The sequence below is a fragment of the Astyanax mexicanus genome, chromosome 1, assembly GCF_023375975.1.
Source record: "Astyanax mexicanus isolate ESR-SI-001 chromosome 1, AstMex3_surface, whole genome shotgun sequence".
NCBI lineage: Eukaryota > Metazoa > Chordata > Actinopteri > Characiformes > Acestrorhamphidae > Astyanax > Astyanax mexicanus.
The window spans coordinates 19,007,771-19,026,464 of NC_064408.1; the positions used below are offsets into that span (position 1 = coordinate 19,007,771).

The following is an 18,694-nucleotide window of genomic DNA, read 5'->3' on the forward strand; positions in this document are numbered from 1 at the left end:
TAAAAGAGAGGAAACAGGTTCAGCTTTATAACATACTAAATGTATATACACTGCAATTGTATACAGGCTATAAAAATCAAAACACTCTTTCACACACATGTACACACATACACACGCTCACTTTGCGTATGCCGTTTTCTAAAGCAAGGCGAGCAAGGGGTCCAGGACCATCCACTGTTTTGCCATCATCATCTGGCCCCCAGCTAGAGCTGTAGATGTCAATGTACTGCTGTCTCAAGCTCAGCGACTGGGCCTCCACCATGTCCGTCATGTCTCCATCCAGCATCCGCACACCTACATGTATAAGGGAAGTGGATTAAGCCTACAGTTTCTATAATGAAATACAGAGACACTATCTGTCATTTCCTGAAGACCTACCACCTATCCTGGCATTGTAGGCAATTCCAACCATGCAGAGTGAGTTGTTAGCAGCAGCAGCTACCACTCCAGCACATCTCGTCCCATGCCTAAAACACAATCAGAAAGCAGGTATGGCTGTTAAAATACGTTTAAAGATGATATGTATAATATATAAATACTGCATGCATAAGATAATGTTTTTATACTGAGAGAGTGACGGACTTGTTTTCATTTGTAGCATCATATCGTGGTGTGGGGTCAGAATCATTTCCATTAACATCATGGCTGGCTCGAGCATCCTTACATAAACACAAAAACAATAACCATTATATATGGTCAAATACATGGATACGACAAATTTATTTTAGTAGTTATAGAGTCACTTGGAGTGCTTACATAGTTCTGCTTCAGATCAGGGTGTAGTCTCTCCACACCATCATCCAGAATAGAGACCACCACTCCGTTCCCTGTGTAACCTCTTCTCCACACTGCCTTAATGTTCATATCGGTCAAGCAGTTGTGATCGCAGTGCTGAAGAACAGAGGTGCGTGATACTCATTAAAAGATGCAAGGAATTTCAGTGAATTTTGCACTATAGTACAATTTAGATCTAAAACACATTTTGTTATTAATACTTTATACTTTTATCCATATAGTTCATCAGTTGCCAAAACAAAACTACAGTAACTGGGAAGAATGTAATAAACATAAAAACTATAATATTATTAGACTTGATTTGTAGATAAATGCAGCTCTGGAAAAAAATAAGTTACCATTTTAAAATTATGAGTTTCTTTGATTTTACCAAATTAAAAACCTCTGAAATATAATCAAGAGGCAGATGGATGATCAAAAACCATTAAACCAAGCTGAACTGCTTGAATTTTTGCACCAGGAGTGGCATAATGTTATCCAAAGCAGTGTGTAAGACTGGTGGAGGAGAAAATGCCAAGATGCATGAAAACTGTGATCAAAAAACAGGATTATTCCACCAAATATTGATTTCTGAACTCTTAAAACTTTATAAATATGTACGTTTTTGCATTATTTGAGGTGATAGCTGGGGTTAGCAACAGGCTACAGGTCGATACTACTCACCTCTAAACAGGGAAATAGCAGTTAGTGCTAATGCTACTCCAACCTGAACTGAAAATGAGAACTGAGAACTGAAAATGAAAACTGAGGACTGAACTGAAATAAAGCTGTATAAAGCTGTTCTTCAGTAGAGTTGCTTTACTGCTCCTTACAACCTGACTGGTAAAATTCATAATTAAGGTGCATCAGATTATAAGGCGTGATGATTTTTGGGAAAATTAAAATATTTTAATTGTGCCTTATAGTGTGGAAAAATACAGTAAACCTTTTTTACACCACTACCATAAATACAAATCACACATTGAGCTTCCTCTTATGGACACCTTTACACCTGCATTTCTTGAAAGGCTAAAAAATAGAGAAATGAAATATGAAATGTATTGCACAGTTCTCTTGAGAGGTCACATGTAGGTTCACGTGGAGTAACATTGTTAAGTAGCAAGTCCCACCACATAGTGGGCATGACAGAAACACAGTATTATCTATAACCCTCTATTCTCCATAATACAAGTACATAATTAACTTTCAGATGATGTTTGTAGATACAATTATAAAACATAATGTTGTATTATGATTGAGATTAAGGCTTTTCTTTAAAATTTCAGATCGGATTGTGCAGGATACTAACAATGTACCACATGCTGCTCCACTTGGGGTCATTAAAGAGGGTTGAATGAGTCTGACTGGCTCTCTCAGTCCTTTTCACCCTCCTATGAACCATCTGCTGCTGGATCCACTCCACCTTTGGCAGGAGAAACAAAGGGGAGTTACATTGGGGGCACACAGTTACATACCACGAAGCGCACACATGAACTACAAAAGGCAGTGTTTAGAATGAATAATTGAATACGATTAGTTAAGGTTGGATCAATTAGCTTCTTGGCAATTTTAAGGCTGCATCATTATGGTTCACTGCACTGATGTAACTGTGTGTGTGTGTGTGTGTGTGTGTGTGTGTGCTTGCAGGTGCATGTGTAGTCTGACCCATAAACTATTTAGTGGCTTCTCAGTAACAGCAGACACACAATATGAGCACCTCGCTTTCCGTTGAGATCAGGCTGTGGTTCCCTCGGCTCTCTACGGTGGAGCGCTTCATGCCTCCCGGGTGCAGGAAGTTGTAGTGGTCCTTCAGTCCACCAATCTGCATCAGCATATAGAGAGAGGATTGGCCCGTGTGCCCAAAGCATACACCTGCATACCTGCAGCTACACCATGACTGGCAGAGCTACTGTATAAATTATGCACCAATCCTTGACGTATGCCATTCAGCCAACGAGTGGATCGCCTTACAGTACTGATAAACTTACCAGAAAGGAGCAACCTGAGCTAGAGGAACATACTTAGTGGGAGTATAAGCCATTGGCTGATCCTTACTCTCTGATACCCTGTTGCTGTTACGTTATTATGTTAGCCAAGGCATGGTTAAAGAAAACCCTGCACAACCTAAAACAGTTTTTATTTTGAGCATTTTTCACTGGTTAGGGTAAATATGCTTAGGCATTTTAGGCTAAGTTAAAGTAACACCAAATGTGATATTAATGAAACTATAGAAGCAACTACTATGATCATCCACAGTCTTTCAAATGAAAAGTTATTTGAGCAAGATCATTATGAACCATGTTTTAATAGATATTAGTAACTAAGAGCATAAAAAAATCATTATGGTATTATGGTACCATTTTAAGCACAATTTTAGTGGGACTATTGAAGGAAAATTCTAGAGATCTATCAAAATCACATTATAAATGAATGGTAAAGTTAGAAATTCTTTCAGAATGGTAGAAAGTAGGGATGGGCAATATGGCCTTAAAATAATATCATGATATTTCATTTATATTCTTGGTGATATGACAAAAGCGCTAAATAAAAAAAAAAAAATATATATATATATATATATATATATATATATATATTTCAAGAACACACTACTGCAACAAAATAAAAAATTAATTCATTAGTTTGTTAATTATGATATAGCACACCCCTAACTGAGAAATTAAAAAATACAAGAATTTTATCAAATTTTTAACAGAAGTCAATGATCCAGAATGTTATGATACTAATAATAGACTCCAAATATCTCCATATATCCAAGATTAAAGTAAAATAAATGATACTGGACAGATATAATCCGTCTCTAGTAGTTATATAATGGGAAATAAAAACAGTGTGATTTTTTCTTTTTTTGCTAAAAACAGCAAAAAAAAGTAGTACCCTGATGTGATTATTAGGGGTGGGTGATATGGCATGATGTTGGCAATTTTATTGCATACGATACGATACGGCACAACCCTTGTTTAAATTCAAATGATTGTTCTAGAGAGCCCAACTAAGATTTATTCACTCAAAAATGGACTTAATTTTATTTTGTACAGGGGTTCCACACAATTATATCAGTAATATACATATTAGGCTCTTTGAACATCGTGTACCGTAAATGTATCTTGCCCCTGCCCATGTGTATATCCAATTAAACTTAAATAGACATTCAGCTATTATGATATAACGGACAGATTACCATTTTTCTAAATGTTGATGGCATAAGTCTTAAAAAGGAATAACTTACAATTACAGCTCTCAACACTGAGACCTTACAAGTTCAATACAATATAATTTACAAGTGACTATACACTGATGGTGAATGATGAGATCAGTGAGATTGAGTTTTACTCGTCAAGGGTTGCACTACAGAAACTTAAGGCATGTAAATTCATCATCATGTCCAAGAAGTGTACTCGTAGGCCTTAAACCATGAGTGGCCAATGAAATCAGTTAAGGGTGTGGCCATGCCAGGTCATACACTGCATATGAATGTTATGAAAATCTTATTTACTTGGGTAAACAATACACTATGCGTTCATATTTAGGTGCACATAGCAATTGATACCAGCATGTTTGCTTTATGTAAAATCAACAGCCACTCATAATTGTTTTTTCAATGTAGGTATAGCAGACATCTTTGGTTTAAAATACAAAATATACAAATTGTTTATGAACACACTGCCTGTCTGACTTATTGTTTTACAACACTTGACATCGACATGACAACTAACCCTGCGGTTATGTTGAACTGTAAGGAACAGCAGTAATGTTTCCAGGTCAAACTGACCCATGATTAACTGTGTATAATCCAAAATTAACAATTAACATGACCTTGAGATAAATAATATAAATATAAGAGTTTGTGTAATCAAAAAATAAATCCCCAAGTCTTTCTTCAGAGAATCTGCTTGAGAATCTTCAAACCAAACAACATGATGGATTATTTGGGATTAATCCATGTCTGATAGGGTCTACAATATATACGCTATACATTACTGTGCAACTTCTTATCACTATTATCTGTATTTTACACCAATATTGCATATACAAAAAACAGTGGACATCGTAAGCCATAGTAAAATTCTGTCACCACAAAAAAAAATAATCAGTGAATCACTGAAGAAATCAGTGAAAATTCAGTGTATTTGAAGTCTAACACTGGTTCCAGTTGTGTTAATTTAGCAGGCTATTTTGGGTAAGAGCTCATCTTGCATGGATACACACATACATTATAAAAGAGATGAACGACTCAGTAAGAGAATTCTTATGTCTTATCTAATATAACAAAGCAAATAAAAAGTTGATCCATTGAAAACCGCTAGTTAGAAAGTAAATAAAGCATATATTTTTTTATGCAGTGGATGGAGGATGTTTGCTAATACCCAAAGAGTCGGGCCTAGGTCTTCTTGTCTGGCCAAAGGCCATTTAACCTCATTTAAATGTTGAATTCATTCCAGAGGAAATATAGGTTGGTGTGCCTTTCAGCTCCGCAATTAAAATAGAGGCTATTTCACAGTCAAAACAAGGTCATTTTAAATACTTGAACACATGCATCAGTTTCAAAAAAGTGTCGGTTAAAGAAGAACAAATAAAAAATATTGCACAGAAATGGTCTGGGAATTGTGGCTTAGTGGTTAAACATACATGCAGAACATACAATACAAACTACATACCTGACCCATATTTAAAAATCCATATTTCTCTGCAATCAAATCAGCATTTTCTTGGCCTCCCCTTATTCTGACTGCCCAGCGATTGGTGAACAGTCGCATGTGGCAGGGATGGAACATAAATCCAAGAAAAATCGCATATCGAACAAGTGCTCCAGGTGGGCTTGCTCCCATCATCATCTTGGCTGGATGGTGTGCTCTTCTGACCCTCGCTCCACCTTTAAGTGCCCTGCTTTCTTAGCTCACTTCACATGGCAGAAAAGACTGTCGTTGAGAACATTCTAAACAAAGATAGAGTTTCGAAAACGAAGTTTCAGAACGGCTCCCCGTGGACCTGCTTTGAATGTGTTGAATGTGGAGTTCTGCTCCTTGATGGCTCCTCGGCATCTGTTGCCTGCAGTCAGTCTCAGGTTACCGGTTTGTGGGAGAGAGATGCTTTTCCATCAGGTCAACAGGCCATTCAAGACAGGAAGGACTTACACCAACCAAACGTTCTCCAAAAACACAGTTTGAGATTATCAATGTTAGATTTGTTTATAAAAGAAAGTCAATACACATTTTAAACAAGGTAATTCAGTGTTCAGCAGTTCATCCATGATCAGTTCTGCTATCAGCAAACGAGCTCACAATTATGGCTTCTTGGCTGCTAGCCTAGCTACAGTGGCCTGCAAATTCATGTATTCATGCCCCTTGAACTTTTCCACATTTTGTCACCTTACAGCCACAATTTTAAATATATTTAATTGAGATTTTAAGTGATAGACTAACACAAAGTAGTAGTTAATTGTAGCACATACAATTACACATACATAATATCAGTAAAATACATTTATTTAGGTTTGTGGCTGTACAGAGCCCTGGAGGGTCACTAGCAAAAAAAATTGAAGAGCAAAATCTGTAATCACGGTTTAGTAGTCTGTACTTTTGGTTTGTGAACTGTACCGACGGATTTATAAACTGTTCTGACAAATTAATTAACTGTACCCTCAGTTTAGCAAAACAGTGGCCAGTTGCTGCCAACTTATCTTTTTTTAGAACACACATATAACATCACGTTTATTAAAAATAATGGACAGCTTTTTTATATTTCTTAAAGAGATTATTATATCGTATCGGTACTGCACTGTCCTGTCTTTAAATTGTCTCGCCTTTTGTATTTATTGTAGTGTTATAGTTTTATGTTGCACTATTGTCAAGCTTGCACTTTATGTTGTTTGTTTTCCCATGTTGCACCACGGTTCCGGAGGAACGTAATTTCACTACACTGTGTACCTGAACTCAGATGTAATGACAATAAAAGCCTCTTGACTTGACTTGACTGACTTGATAACAGGCAATCACTAGTGACAACTGCCCCTCATTTCCTAAACTGAGGGTACAGTTTATTAACCCACCGATACAGTTTAAAAATTTGCATCTTCAACTTTTTTCCGCTACTGACTACTCAAGGGCCCTGTATGGTTGTAAGCTCAAGAGGTATGGGTTATTTTGCAAGACACTGTATAAACCCAAACACTTTGCCAAGTAACTTAGCTACAGAACTACTGACTGTACAAACTGTGTTGTTTAAAGACGAACTACTACAAACTCAAATTAGTCAGTAAGCATTAACACTACCTCATAAAAATTGTAGCTACATAGTGTTTATTTCTGCAGTAATCTGCAGCTAAAGGAACAAATATTTCCCCTTATTCACCACAGGTTTCTTAGAAAAACAAACTTATTCACACATACTTCCAGTTTATAACTGATTATAGACGGATGCTGCATTCAGTCTTCCTTGGAAGTTCACACTAAGGATGTGGTAAAAACTGGAACCCAGTCATAAATATAAGTTGAGTAGTTTATCCTTCTGTTTAACCACCTTTCTTTAGTTTATATATATATATCCTAGAGCAGCACATCTAACAGAGAGTATAAATTATATTAACTATGCCAGTGAAATAATCCCACTTGTAAATTTACCTAAACGACACTGACCAAGCAAATTCAGGATAATACAGGCAGTAACAGTATTTTATTTATACCCTGCAATCAGAACTAAACTGGACACTGCACAGTTATCAAAGAGAGAGACTGAGTTTAAAACCTGTCCACAGAGAAAACTAACAGGTCAGCTGAGCGTGTAAAAATACCAAATAAGCATGCAACTCTTACGTCCAAGGAAAGGCCAGTCAGGATGCTCTGTGTCACACTCACTACCTATGTGCAAGCGGCTGGGTGTACAATGTCCTGATTGTGGGATACTGTGACTGTGATAGTGGGCATCAGAGGGCCACTAACAATATGCATAAAAATCCCACAAAGTATGATGTCTGCAACAATCAGCCAGCATGATCAAGTTTAGTCATACCCATTGTCTATCTTAGTCAAGTTGTAAACTAGCGGGTGACACACCCCATACTGGTCAAAAGCTAAGGGAGTCATCAAAAGTTTACTCTTACTGACAGCTTAACATTTATCCATTTGTTTGCACATATACAGCAGTTTAAAACAAATAATTATCAACCATGATGCCATAGTGCAAAATCAGAATTTATTTAACAGTTCAGTTGAACTTTAAACAATACAAAAGAGTATATGATGTACCCAGATGCCTAGTTTCGATCAATGACACTGGTTCTCAGGGATCTAACAGTTACAGTTTCTTATACATTTTCTTATGCTCATGTTTTATTTTATTTTCATTTTTTTATGATGCTGTAATAAAACCATAACTTTTAAGTGTGATTTAGTGATACATAATTGAGCCTGCAGTAGAGGTTTGCATTTAAATGGCTCTGTTTAGTTTTCTCCACAAAGCAGCAACAGGACCTTCTCGTAATCTCCCTTAGTCTCTGCCTGTAAGAAGCAAATATTATAGTTATATATTATAGTTTGTACTGGCACACAAGACAATCTGCAATATTGTTCCATTCTATTATTTTCTAATTCATACATCTCTAATTTACTCACAAGAATGGCCTCCTGAAGGGTTTTTCCATACATCCTTTTGTACTCCTGTTTAATTTTCTGCAGGTCCTTCTCTGAGCGACTCACTATAATTCTGCTCAGGGTGTTGCAGTTGGTTCCAGCACCCTTAATAAGAAGCATCACACATTCAAAAGTAAGGACTTATTAGAAAAAACAACAAAAGCTCATCAGATAAAAATTGTATACTCAAAAGAGAGGTCAAGAAGTTCATTTGTTAAGTTGCCATAGAATAACAACTTATGATACTGTAAAAACATTACACTGATCTGTTTTATTTTATTTAAAATATATTAATAAAATATTTTTACACTGATCCCCACTTAAGTTTTTGTGTAATATTGGCAATATCACGATTCTTTACTTTACCTTCATGGCCAGATGCAACTGTTCAGCAAAGTATGCAGGCTTGTTCCACGCTGCCTTCACTGTGTAAACAGCGTTTGTTAATGTAACTGAGCATGCTGGCTACAGCTGTGTTAAACGTGCTAAACTGGAATGTGTTGTTTATCAATGAACAAAGACTCACACCACCCACACATGCACGCGCACACAGACACACACTTACCCAGGGTCATAAGGCATTCCTCGAGACTTCCATGTAGCTCATCCTCTACTACAGTATTTAAGCCTTGAGTGCCAATCTTCTCATACTGCTTGAAAACTAAGGGCACAAACATTGTAATTTAGTCAAAAATGAACTACAGTACAGGCCAAAAGTTTGGACACACCTTGTCATTCAATGCGTTTCCTTTATTTTCATGACTATTTACATTGTAGATTCTCACTGAAGGCATCAAATCTATGAATGGACACGTGGAGTTATGTAGAGTTATGTACTTAACAAAAAAAGGTGAAATAACAATATATATATATATATATATATATATATATATATATATATATATATATATATATATATATATATATATATTTTTTTTTTTTTTTTTTTTTGCACTGTATTTTACTGCTTTGCACACTCTTGGCATCATTCTCTCAATGAGCTTCAAGAGGTAGTCACCTGAAATTGTTTTCAGGTGTGCCTTATCAGGGATAATTAGTAGAATTTCTTGCTTTATCAATGGGGTTGGGACCATCAGTTGTGTTGTGCAGAAGCCATGTTACTACACAGCTGACAGCCCTATTGGACAACTGTTAAAATTCATACCATGGCAAGAACCAATCAGCTAACTAAAGAAAAACGAGTGGCCATCATTACTTTAAGAAATGAAGGATTTTTTTTTGTTAAGTACATAACTCCACATGTATTCATTAATAGTTTTGAAGCCTTCAGTGAGAATCTACAATGTAAATTAAAAATAAATACTTTTGCATAGCTGAGCTTCACTCCTGGATGTAAGAATGTCAATGAAGACTGAATACACTGTTCCTAGTTTTTTCTCCCCAGCTTCAAACAGAGCCTAAAACCACAAAGAGGTACAATACACAATATATAACATATGTTAATAGTATATTTTGCTGGATATGGTTTAATCTGTTGTCACAAACACTCAAAAACCCGATACTTGCAGCGAAAATGAAGGCCATTTTGTGAAAGAAAAGTTTGAGATCCTCACCTTTGCATCACTTTTTGCCAGACCATCATCAATGTTGGGATCCTCACTTCTGGAAGCCTGCATATGTTTACATAAAGTATTTAGTTTTATTGTATTTTAATTAGTATTTGTAGTTTCACCCACAAAAACACTTTTGTTTTTTTAACTACTTTCTATGCTTTACAATATCAGTAAACACATCATATCTATAAAATAACACACATGGAGTTGTGCAGTAACCAAAGAAAAGTGTAACAGGGTCCATAACATCCCTTTAGGCCATACATTTTATACATGCCATACATAATTCACTATATGTGTGAGGTTACAAATACCCAACATATTTATGATGAATGAGATTACATTCATTCTATTACCAAAGTTGTGTGGGCATTTGCGTCATACAAGGAATTTCTTTCTGCCCACCGAGATAGCACTGTGGTTAGTGGCTAATGTTAATACTGCTCCAGCCTTGGTGATGGAAAAACTTTACTGAAACTCCTTTATAATGATGGGCTTCTGCTGAAAAGGATTTGCTGCTTCTAAATACCAGACTAGTAGCACTCATACATAAGGCACGCCGAATTAGAAGGCACACTGTTGATTTTTGTGAAAATTAAAGGATTTTAAGTGCACCTTACACATTTATGGCATGAGACTCCACATCCATATCCCATGTGCAGTGCTAGTTCCTTTCCCATTACTTTTGGCATCTTTTTAAACTTCACAAAACAATTTGACGCCACTATTTATAGTTTCATTGCCACTCGTTTGGGTGTGTGTAAACTGTGTTATTGTACCTTGCATAGGTTAAGCAGTGCAGTCTCAAATTGTCCAGTTGTGTCCCCTTTCATATCATGCTCCAGCTCCTCTCCATAGGCTGCAGTTAAATATTTTGAACAAATTTAGCTGATAAAGTCAGATTTACACTAAATCTAAAAAATTAAAACACCTACAAATAGTCAGGAAAGAGGTAACACTTGTATCCATGCATTTACCTTCTTTAAAAGCCGCTTTAATCAACCTTATCTCCTGGTTTGATCTGGTCCCAAGAATTTCACACAGGGTCTTCTCTTTGGTTCCCAAACCCTGCAATACATAAGACATTTTTTTTTGCTTGAACCTTGAAATGGGACACTGACATAAGGGATGGCTCTAAATAAAGAACATAAAACTTGTGTGATAACTCAAAAACTTCCAAAAGATCCATGTCAGAAATGCCTGTTACCTTCATGGCATTTCTGAGCTCATGGGCATCAAACTGGGCTGGGGTCATCAGCAGGGCTAAGACCACGTCTTCATAACTGCTCCTCAGAGCTGACTTCAACGCTTTGGGAAGATCCTAACGAACAATGCATGAGTTTAAACAACCAAAATCTGGACACCATGCGTTACAGAAAGTGTGAGAGTTTAAGAAGGTCTTACTTTTCCAGTGTCTTTTTGATAAGCTGCTTTGATCTCCTGTCTCTGGGCATTCGTCCGTCTCGCTAGAATCTCTGTGATGGCGTTCTCATCCACACCTGCAGACAGAAACAGAATAGTCATCTGCACAAGCTACAATATTTCATTTGCGTCTAGATTGACATAAAACATAATTCAAATTAACACTTTAACATGACCAATAAAAATAAATGGAATTTTTATATGATCTCTTTTTGGATTTCTTGGTTTGGGGCAATTACCTAAACAATTACTATTTTTTTTCTTAAGATCCCTGTTTTTAAAATCTCTATCAAATGTTTGGGATGACACTTTATGGTAACATCAGAACACACCAAAAAGTACAGCATAAATAATAAAGTTTACAGTATGTTGTTGCTGTATGTTTTTTTTTTTTGAGTGTAGAGTGATTTGTGGATGAGAACTAAAATCAACATATCTCTGCCAATCATTAAAGATAGCAAAATCAGGTTAATTTAAGTTCAGCACTTTCTTTAATAAGATATGGGGACTCAAAATGTAATCACTAAGCTGAACAGAACACAAACAAATTAATAGAGTTTTTTTATTATTATTATTACTGTACTTTATGAACTATAAGGCACACTTTAAGCAACAGTATGAAACAAGAGTGTCGCCATGCTTCCCTTCTAATTCAGCAGGTCTCACCACTGGGTTCGCCTAAGTAAAGAAAACTTTATTTCTTAAAAAAAAAATATATATATATATAATAAATAATAATAAAAATAAATAATTCTTTCAAAGGCAAATGAGTGCTGGGTGCTAATCTACACAGATTTCTCTCCTGAAATCATTTGGAAGAGCAAAGCGCTTCCGTTTATTTACAGTAAGCTTAGATTTCCAGTATTTTCAACAGCGTGATTAGCAGCAGCACTTAGCACTAGTAAATGCTGCCCGACAGAGCTACACTGAGGAACCCTGAGTGTTCCGGTAAGCCAGAGTGCCATCATCTAGCGGTTCGTCCCACGTAGCTTGTTTTAACACGGGAAGCAAGCAGTCTACAGGCCGATATATTCGCCTCTGAACAATGAAAGAGCTAGCACTGCAGTTAGCGGCTAATGCTAATGCTTCTCCAGTCTGGTGCTGAAGAAACTTCACTGAAACTTTTTTAAAGCTGTACTTCAGCGGAGTGGCTTTACTGCTCTTTACAACCTGACTGGTAGAATTTATACACAAATTGTACCAGATTCTAAGTCACACTGTCGATTTTTGGGAAGATTAAATAAAAATAAAAATAAAATTAATTTAAGTGCGCCTTATAGTGCAAAAAATACGGCAGATATGTTCTTAATGATTCCTGACTTAATGTAGTGCGCTAATGGACATTATTCTAAACCATATTCTGCTTGATATCATCGTATATAATAAAAACAACTTAAGTAATCAATTATATTCTAATGAAATGTTGGGTTGTATCAAAGCTAATTATTCACTTGTTGTTGCAGGACTGCTGTACCTTTGGTTTCGATGGCTTTCTGCAAAGCAGCAGCATCTCTGCTGGCATTGAAGTTGGGGTCAGGATGGATGGTCCCAAAGTAAGGCTGGGCTTTTCCTTTGGAAGGCTCCTTACCCTGTTGTATCATACAGGTACAGGGGCATTAATACACACAGATGTGCACAGACAGCATGTACACCATAGTATTTTTGCAGTTACACAAATTTAAAATTTGTTATTTTATATGTATATGTTATTATCACAGTTACATCAAATGAAAACATACAGCATTGAAATTGAAAAGATCAGGACTAACCGTTTGATCATCGCTTGTCTTGTCATTAGTGAACTTTTTTATTAGTTTCTGGAAAAAAGCCATTGTGACAGTTCTGAAAAGATACAGAAATATGTATTAAGACATATTTGATATTTATTTCATTAAAACAGCAGCAACATTCAATTAAAGAGAGTCAAGGTAAGCATATGATTCTCAGTGTCAGTAGTTACTAATCAAGCACCATATGGAAGCCTTGTATTTATATTCAATTTAACTTAACAGCACATTCAAACTCTACTATTCAAAATCTACTAACAGGATCTTCTATTCATTCTATCACATATTTAGGTATTTTATTACTGCATGACTACACAAAACAATAAAAAATAACATATATATATATATATATATATATATATATATATATATATATATATATATATATATATATATATATATATATAACATGCTAAATGTCAAATAACACTATAGGATATATAGAGTCACTTAAAATATGGACATAAGTTCGTACACTTAGTTTGCACTATATAAAGATTATAACAGTGAAATAAAGGTAAGCTCTTTCACAATAAGATTTGTTTTTGGATGATCTATTTATTGACAGAATTTCTGTTGATATATAGCGTTATTGTCATTTTAAGACAATTAAATGCCAAAGATATAATGATAATAGGATATTATGACAATTATACCATTTTAAAGACAACAAAAATGTAATTAATCATAGTTTGGGAAATATACACCTTTTTGTCTTCACTTACTGCAGTCCACACTGTGTGTATGGAGTTACAGTTTTTAAAGAACTGGTCATTACATGACTGTCTAAAATACTGTTCACTGTAATATATGTGAACAAACATACAAATAAACACAACGGATATCACCATTAGTGTAATCTTGACAGGCCTAAATATAGGTATGGCGAGTTAGGTGCCAGGTGTAAAAAGAAAAAGAAAAATAATTGAATGAACTCTCAAGTCACATATCATGTCATTTTCATTATGCAAAGCAGGGGCTTTTACTGTTCATTCATTATTAGCAACATTAGCATAATTGGCTCCATGTTTGATTAAAGAGTGCAGCAATATTTAAATAGTGGAATATGTTGAATTGAGGACCATATCTATCTGGGTGAGCCTGACAGAGACAGTATGTTTACAGAGACAGTTTTACATTTAAAGATGTTATCTGCACTAAAACAAATAACAAATACTAACGGAAAAAAAACTGTATCTCCAGAGTTACAATTGTTAAACTTCCATGGAAGAACTGCCGGAATTAAATTAGGCCTATGTCAAGAAGTGAAAAACGGCAAACACTGAGACAATTTGCTGTAGCGAAATTAGACAAGTTGGTGTAGTACGGTGGATAACACTACCCCTACTAGTGAGCTACAACATCATGTGGAACACTAGGGTTCAATTCTTGGTCTGGGTGACTATGCTGCTCTACACAATAAAAGTCCTTGGGGCAGACTCCTAACACTACACTGACCCACTTCTATCATAGAAATAACTTTGTAAATCACTCTGGATAAGAGGGTCAGCTAAATGCTGTAAACAAGTAAACAAATAAACAAACAACAACAAAAAAAAATTAATTGTAGCCCAATAGCACATATATCTTTCTGGGTTTCTGAAGGACAGTAAATAAATACTTAAATACTAGTCAAATCTGAATATTGGATATGGATATGTTTAAGACAAATGTAAGCGGATACTGAATGATCCTGATTTTAATGTGGAAATCTAATATACTGCCATATGAAAATGAGAATAAGACATTTTCAGCATCACTTGATCATGCAGACAAATCAAAAACATTCTGACAGACCATTTTCTTATTATACATGCAGTCTCTAATGATGCAGTGTAAAAGCTATGCACTCCAACACACGTCAATTAAAAAGATCTACTTCTATAACTGGTTATAAACTTAAAAACAAATTTGCAGACATTACAGATACCATAAAATACCACAAAATAAGAGAATTCTTACCTGTTCACGGCGTTTGTGAAGAGTATCTGAAATGACTGTAAGAGTAACTCAACAAGTTATGAGAACACCCACACCACTGGGTGGAGAGGATGGAATCAAGTAGTTCTGGTTGGTCTTGTCAGCTGCCTAATCCTACAGACGATTGCTTCTGAATGAAAAGTGTGAATAAACTTTAGAATGATCTGGTGGGATTCCTGAAGTGTCATAATAGTAGAGCAATTAAACACACAGACACACATATTTAGATTCAAGAGTACATTTACACATATTTTTCTTAATTAATAATTTAAGAAGGATATATTTCTAAAATTCCTAAAACAAATTAAATTTAACTCAAATTAGTTACTCTTAAAAAACATGAAAAAGCAGGTACTGATTTTAGTGTAGTTTACTTACTCTTGAGTTAAAACTTTAAAAAAATGTAAAGACAATTTATGTAAGATGTGTATCTGTGTCGAATAAGAGAATTACTATTACTGTAAAAAGGTCAGGAATTATATCTAATAGCTTGAGCCAATCCCTTGTTTTCGAGTGTAACAGAAGGGGTGAAATTCTCCCCCTAAGAATTGGGACAACAGTTTAAGCAATTGAATCAGATATAGCTATAGCAGAGGTGGTTTACTAGTTAACTTTAGAGTATCGTAATGTTTCAGAAAGTGGGGAGGTGGTGAAGCAATTCATTATTGATTCAATTATTTAATCCCGCAGAGCAGTACGGAAAGAGATGCGGTTCTACGGCCATAACCATGTGTCCGCCCAGTCAAAGTTCCAAGTCCAGGGGCCTCTTGCGTGGACTTCCTACTAAAATGTTCCGTACGCTCAGACCTGAAAAGTTCCGTACGCACAAAATAATCCAGATTTATCAAACCGTGCGTAGGCAGAATTCCAAGTACTTTCTCTTAGTACATCGCAATCAACTTGAAATCAAGCGCAAATGCACGAAAACATCACACCTGCCATGACTCCTCCCTCAATTACGCAGAGTATAATGTTATTATTGTTATTATTATTATTATTATTATAACAATAATAATATGCTAGAGTATATGTCAATATAATATAATATAATAAGTCATATAGTATAATATAAGTCAAGAAAGAAAAGTGTCGCAAGACGCGTAGCGTAATAACTAATAAATACCCATGTTTAAATGAATTATTCTAAGATGGATAAAAAATGCTTTCATTTAAATGCTTTAAATGAGTTGCTTACCAAGAAGCCACCCGTCACGCACTTGCTTGTTTTCTATCCTCTTATGCTCTTGGAAATCTAAAACGGGTTATAAGACAGTCATCATCGTGGGCCAAAAAAACATAATGGTCACAGAAAATGAGCTCTCAATGAATTCGGCCATTAGCAATATTTTCCAATAATGCCAACGCTGCCATCTCCAACAACTCCAGCGCAACATTTTATGCATGTTTATATAATCTAGGCTAAGTGGAAACACGTTAAACGATTATTTCAGTAAGCCAATGAAATTATCTGATTAATTTACTTTATTTTACCCAATAATGCTTACTACAATGTGTGCATAAAGGATATCTTAATAGTTGTAATTTCAATGCATCGCCTCTAAGAGTCGCCAAATGACAAAAACACAATACTTACATACAAAATAAACATGCGTATGCCCGAAACGAAAGTGCCATGGGGAAACGCACTTTCTCACCTTCAAGTCAAATTTAGTACATCTGACCGTGAGCGTGAAATATGGCGTACGCAAAGTTTTTGTGTGTATGCACCTTTAGTACATGAGGCCCCAGGCCTGAGGATTTACACCTGTCTACACCTTAAATGCTGCAGTCTCTGCCATCTGTTGTACCATTTAAGGTGGAACGGGAAAATTATATAGCTGCTGAGATGAACTAGTAGCATTTTCTATGCTTGTTATGTAGAAAATGACAATAAAAAGTTGCAACACATTGAAGTAAAATATAACTGTAATATTGTTATATTTTTTTTTTACAAAGAAAATACTCTGAAAAATTTGAGGGGCCATGTTGCCTTAAAGCCCTACCATTTAGCCTTACCAATCTGTTTTGTGTGCACACACAGCACAAGTAACAAAAGAAACCCACAAATATGAGTATTTTAACAACCACTATATCACCATAGCAAATGTGTAGCATCAATGTTTAATGACCATTTTCAAAATAGGCATAACAAATTACTAGTAGCTTGTTTCAGCTAAGTGTTAGCTAGCTAGTTACTGGAGATTTTAAGGTGGAATGTAAAAATAAAATAAAATAAAATAAAATAAATAATAATTCATTTTTACACAACCAGCCCCATTTTCCTTTAGACATTAACATGCTCTTAAATTAATGAGTTAACCAGCACTTAGTTTGCTGAACTTAAGCACTCCACTTCTATGTGTGTGCATCTGCCTGGTGCTTCCAATTCTGGTTACACTCAAAAACAAGGGGTAGGGGTACATATGAGAAACGGCATTGGGGGGGAAAGTCACTCTCAGCAGCACACAAACTGTACCTGTTCTTACCCTGCGTTCACACCACAAACAACAAGACAGCGAATTGAACTCATTCATTCTTAATGAGAGTCCAGGTGCATTCACACCAGAGCCGGTTTATTTAGAGACCTTCCACTTAGTTAAATCAGAGAATCACTGCACACCGCTAGAGGGAGCCCGCGAGGAAGTCCAAAATGAATGGAAGTGAATGGCGCTAGACGACTAACACTTACAGTAAACAACTTGTCCAGGATATTACTTTAATTCTAAAATCTAGAATAATGTATCTGTCTGAAAACATGCTTGTTTGAGCTCATTGTTTGGTAACTGGAGTTTAAAAGCTTAAAGTAGTCTTTGGTGCTGAAACATTTAATATTGTTCTGTGTTGAAAAAAAACGAGAAAAAGAATTCAGTATATAAAATATTAATTTGTTTAATTGCTCCATTAGAACCCATTCATTTTGGACTCCTCTGGGAGCGCCCTCCTAACTCACCCATTCACACCAGAGACACAAGTGAAGGGAATGGCCGCCTCCTCCCTCTGCTGGTCGCTTTGGTGCGTCACATGCTGTGGCCTAATTTGACACAGTGAGGTGCGTCCAAAAACGTCCTTACTCCTCTATCCCTCCTCCTCCTTTCCTACTTCTTCTCCTCCACCTTTCCTCCTCCTCTCCTCTATACTCCTCTATCCCTTTTCCTCCTTTCCTACTTCTTTTCCTCCGCCTTTCCTCCTCCTCTGCTCCTTACTCCTCTATCCCTCCTCCTCCTTTCCGACTTCTTCTCCTCCGCCTTTCCTCCTTACTCCTCTATCCCTTCTCCTTCTTTCCTACTTCTTTTCCTCCGCCTTTCCTCCTCCTCTCCTCCTTAGTCCTCTATCCCTCCTCCTCCTTTCCTACTTCTTCTCCTCCACCTTTCCTCCTCCTCTCCTCCTTACTCCTCTATCCCTCCTCCTCCTTTCCTACTTCTTCTCCTCCGCCTTTTCTCCTTACTCCTCTATCCCTTCTCATCCTTTCCTACTTCTTTTCCTCCGCCTTTCCTCCTCCTCTCCTCCTTAC

At 36.1% G+C, this 18,694-nt stretch overlaps 2 protein-coding genes across 2 annotated transcripts in view; both read right to left on the bottom strand.

Moving 5' to 3' along the window:
* pcsk5a (proprotein convertase subtilisin/kexin type 5a) overlaps positions 1-5,956 on the bottom strand; it is a 41,877-nt gene extending 35,921 nt beyond the window's left edge. Inside the window, exons 1-7 of the mRNA XM_049474316.1 lie at positions 5,451-5,956; positions 2,492-2,596; positions 2,084-2,197; positions 757-891; positions 583-659; positions 379-467; positions 122-294 (exon numbers count right to left, since the gene is read on the bottom strand). Of these exons, the coding sequence (XP_049330273.1) occupies positions 122-294; positions 379-467; positions 583-659; positions 757-891; positions 2,084-2,197; positions 2,492-2,596; positions 5,451-5,627 (870 nt within the window). The 5' untranslated portion in view covers positions 5,628-5,956. The remainder of the gene's footprint in view (positions 1-121; positions 295-378; positions 468-582; positions 660-756; positions 892-2,083; positions 2,198-2,491; positions 2,597-5,450) is intronic.
* A 2,008-nt stretch (positions 5,957-7,964) lies between these two features.
* LOC103028468 (annexin A1) lies at positions 7,965-17,739 on the bottom strand. Its single transcript, XM_022667834.2, has 14 exons — positions 17,660-17,739; positions 15,166-15,313; positions 13,186-13,258; positions 12,891-13,005; positions 11,399-11,493; positions 11,202-11,315; positions 10,972-11,062; positions 10,774-10,853; positions 9,995-10,051; positions 9,745-9,838; positions 8,986-9,081; positions 8,787-8,845; positions 8,403-8,525; positions 7,965-8,288 (listed from the first exon to the last, which is right to left on the bottom strand). Exons 3-14 carry the CDS (start codon positions 13,246-13,248, stop codon positions 8,232-8,234), a joined length of 1,044 nt encoding a protein of 347 aa, XP_022523555.2. The 5' UTR covers positions 13,249-13,258; positions 15,166-15,313; positions 17,660-17,739; the 3' UTR covers positions 7,965-8,231.
* Between the last annotated feature and the right edge of the window lie 955 nt (positions 17,740-18,694).

Excerpts from the sequence above, each read along its gene's own strand:
- LOC103028468 (XM_022667834.2), bottom strand. The coding sequence starts at position 13,248 with ATGGCTTTTTTCCAGAAACTAATAAAAAAGTTCACTAATGACAAGACA. Across the intron at positions 11,063-11,201 it reads AGCTCAGAAATGCCATGAAG|GGTTTGGGAACCAAAGAGAA; the intron begins GTAACAGGCATT and ends TATGTATTGCAG. Across the intron at positions 8,526-8,786 it reads AGTTGCATCTGGCCATGAAG|GGTGCTGGAACCAACTGCAA; the intron begins GTAAAGTAAAGA and ends CTTCTTATTAAG.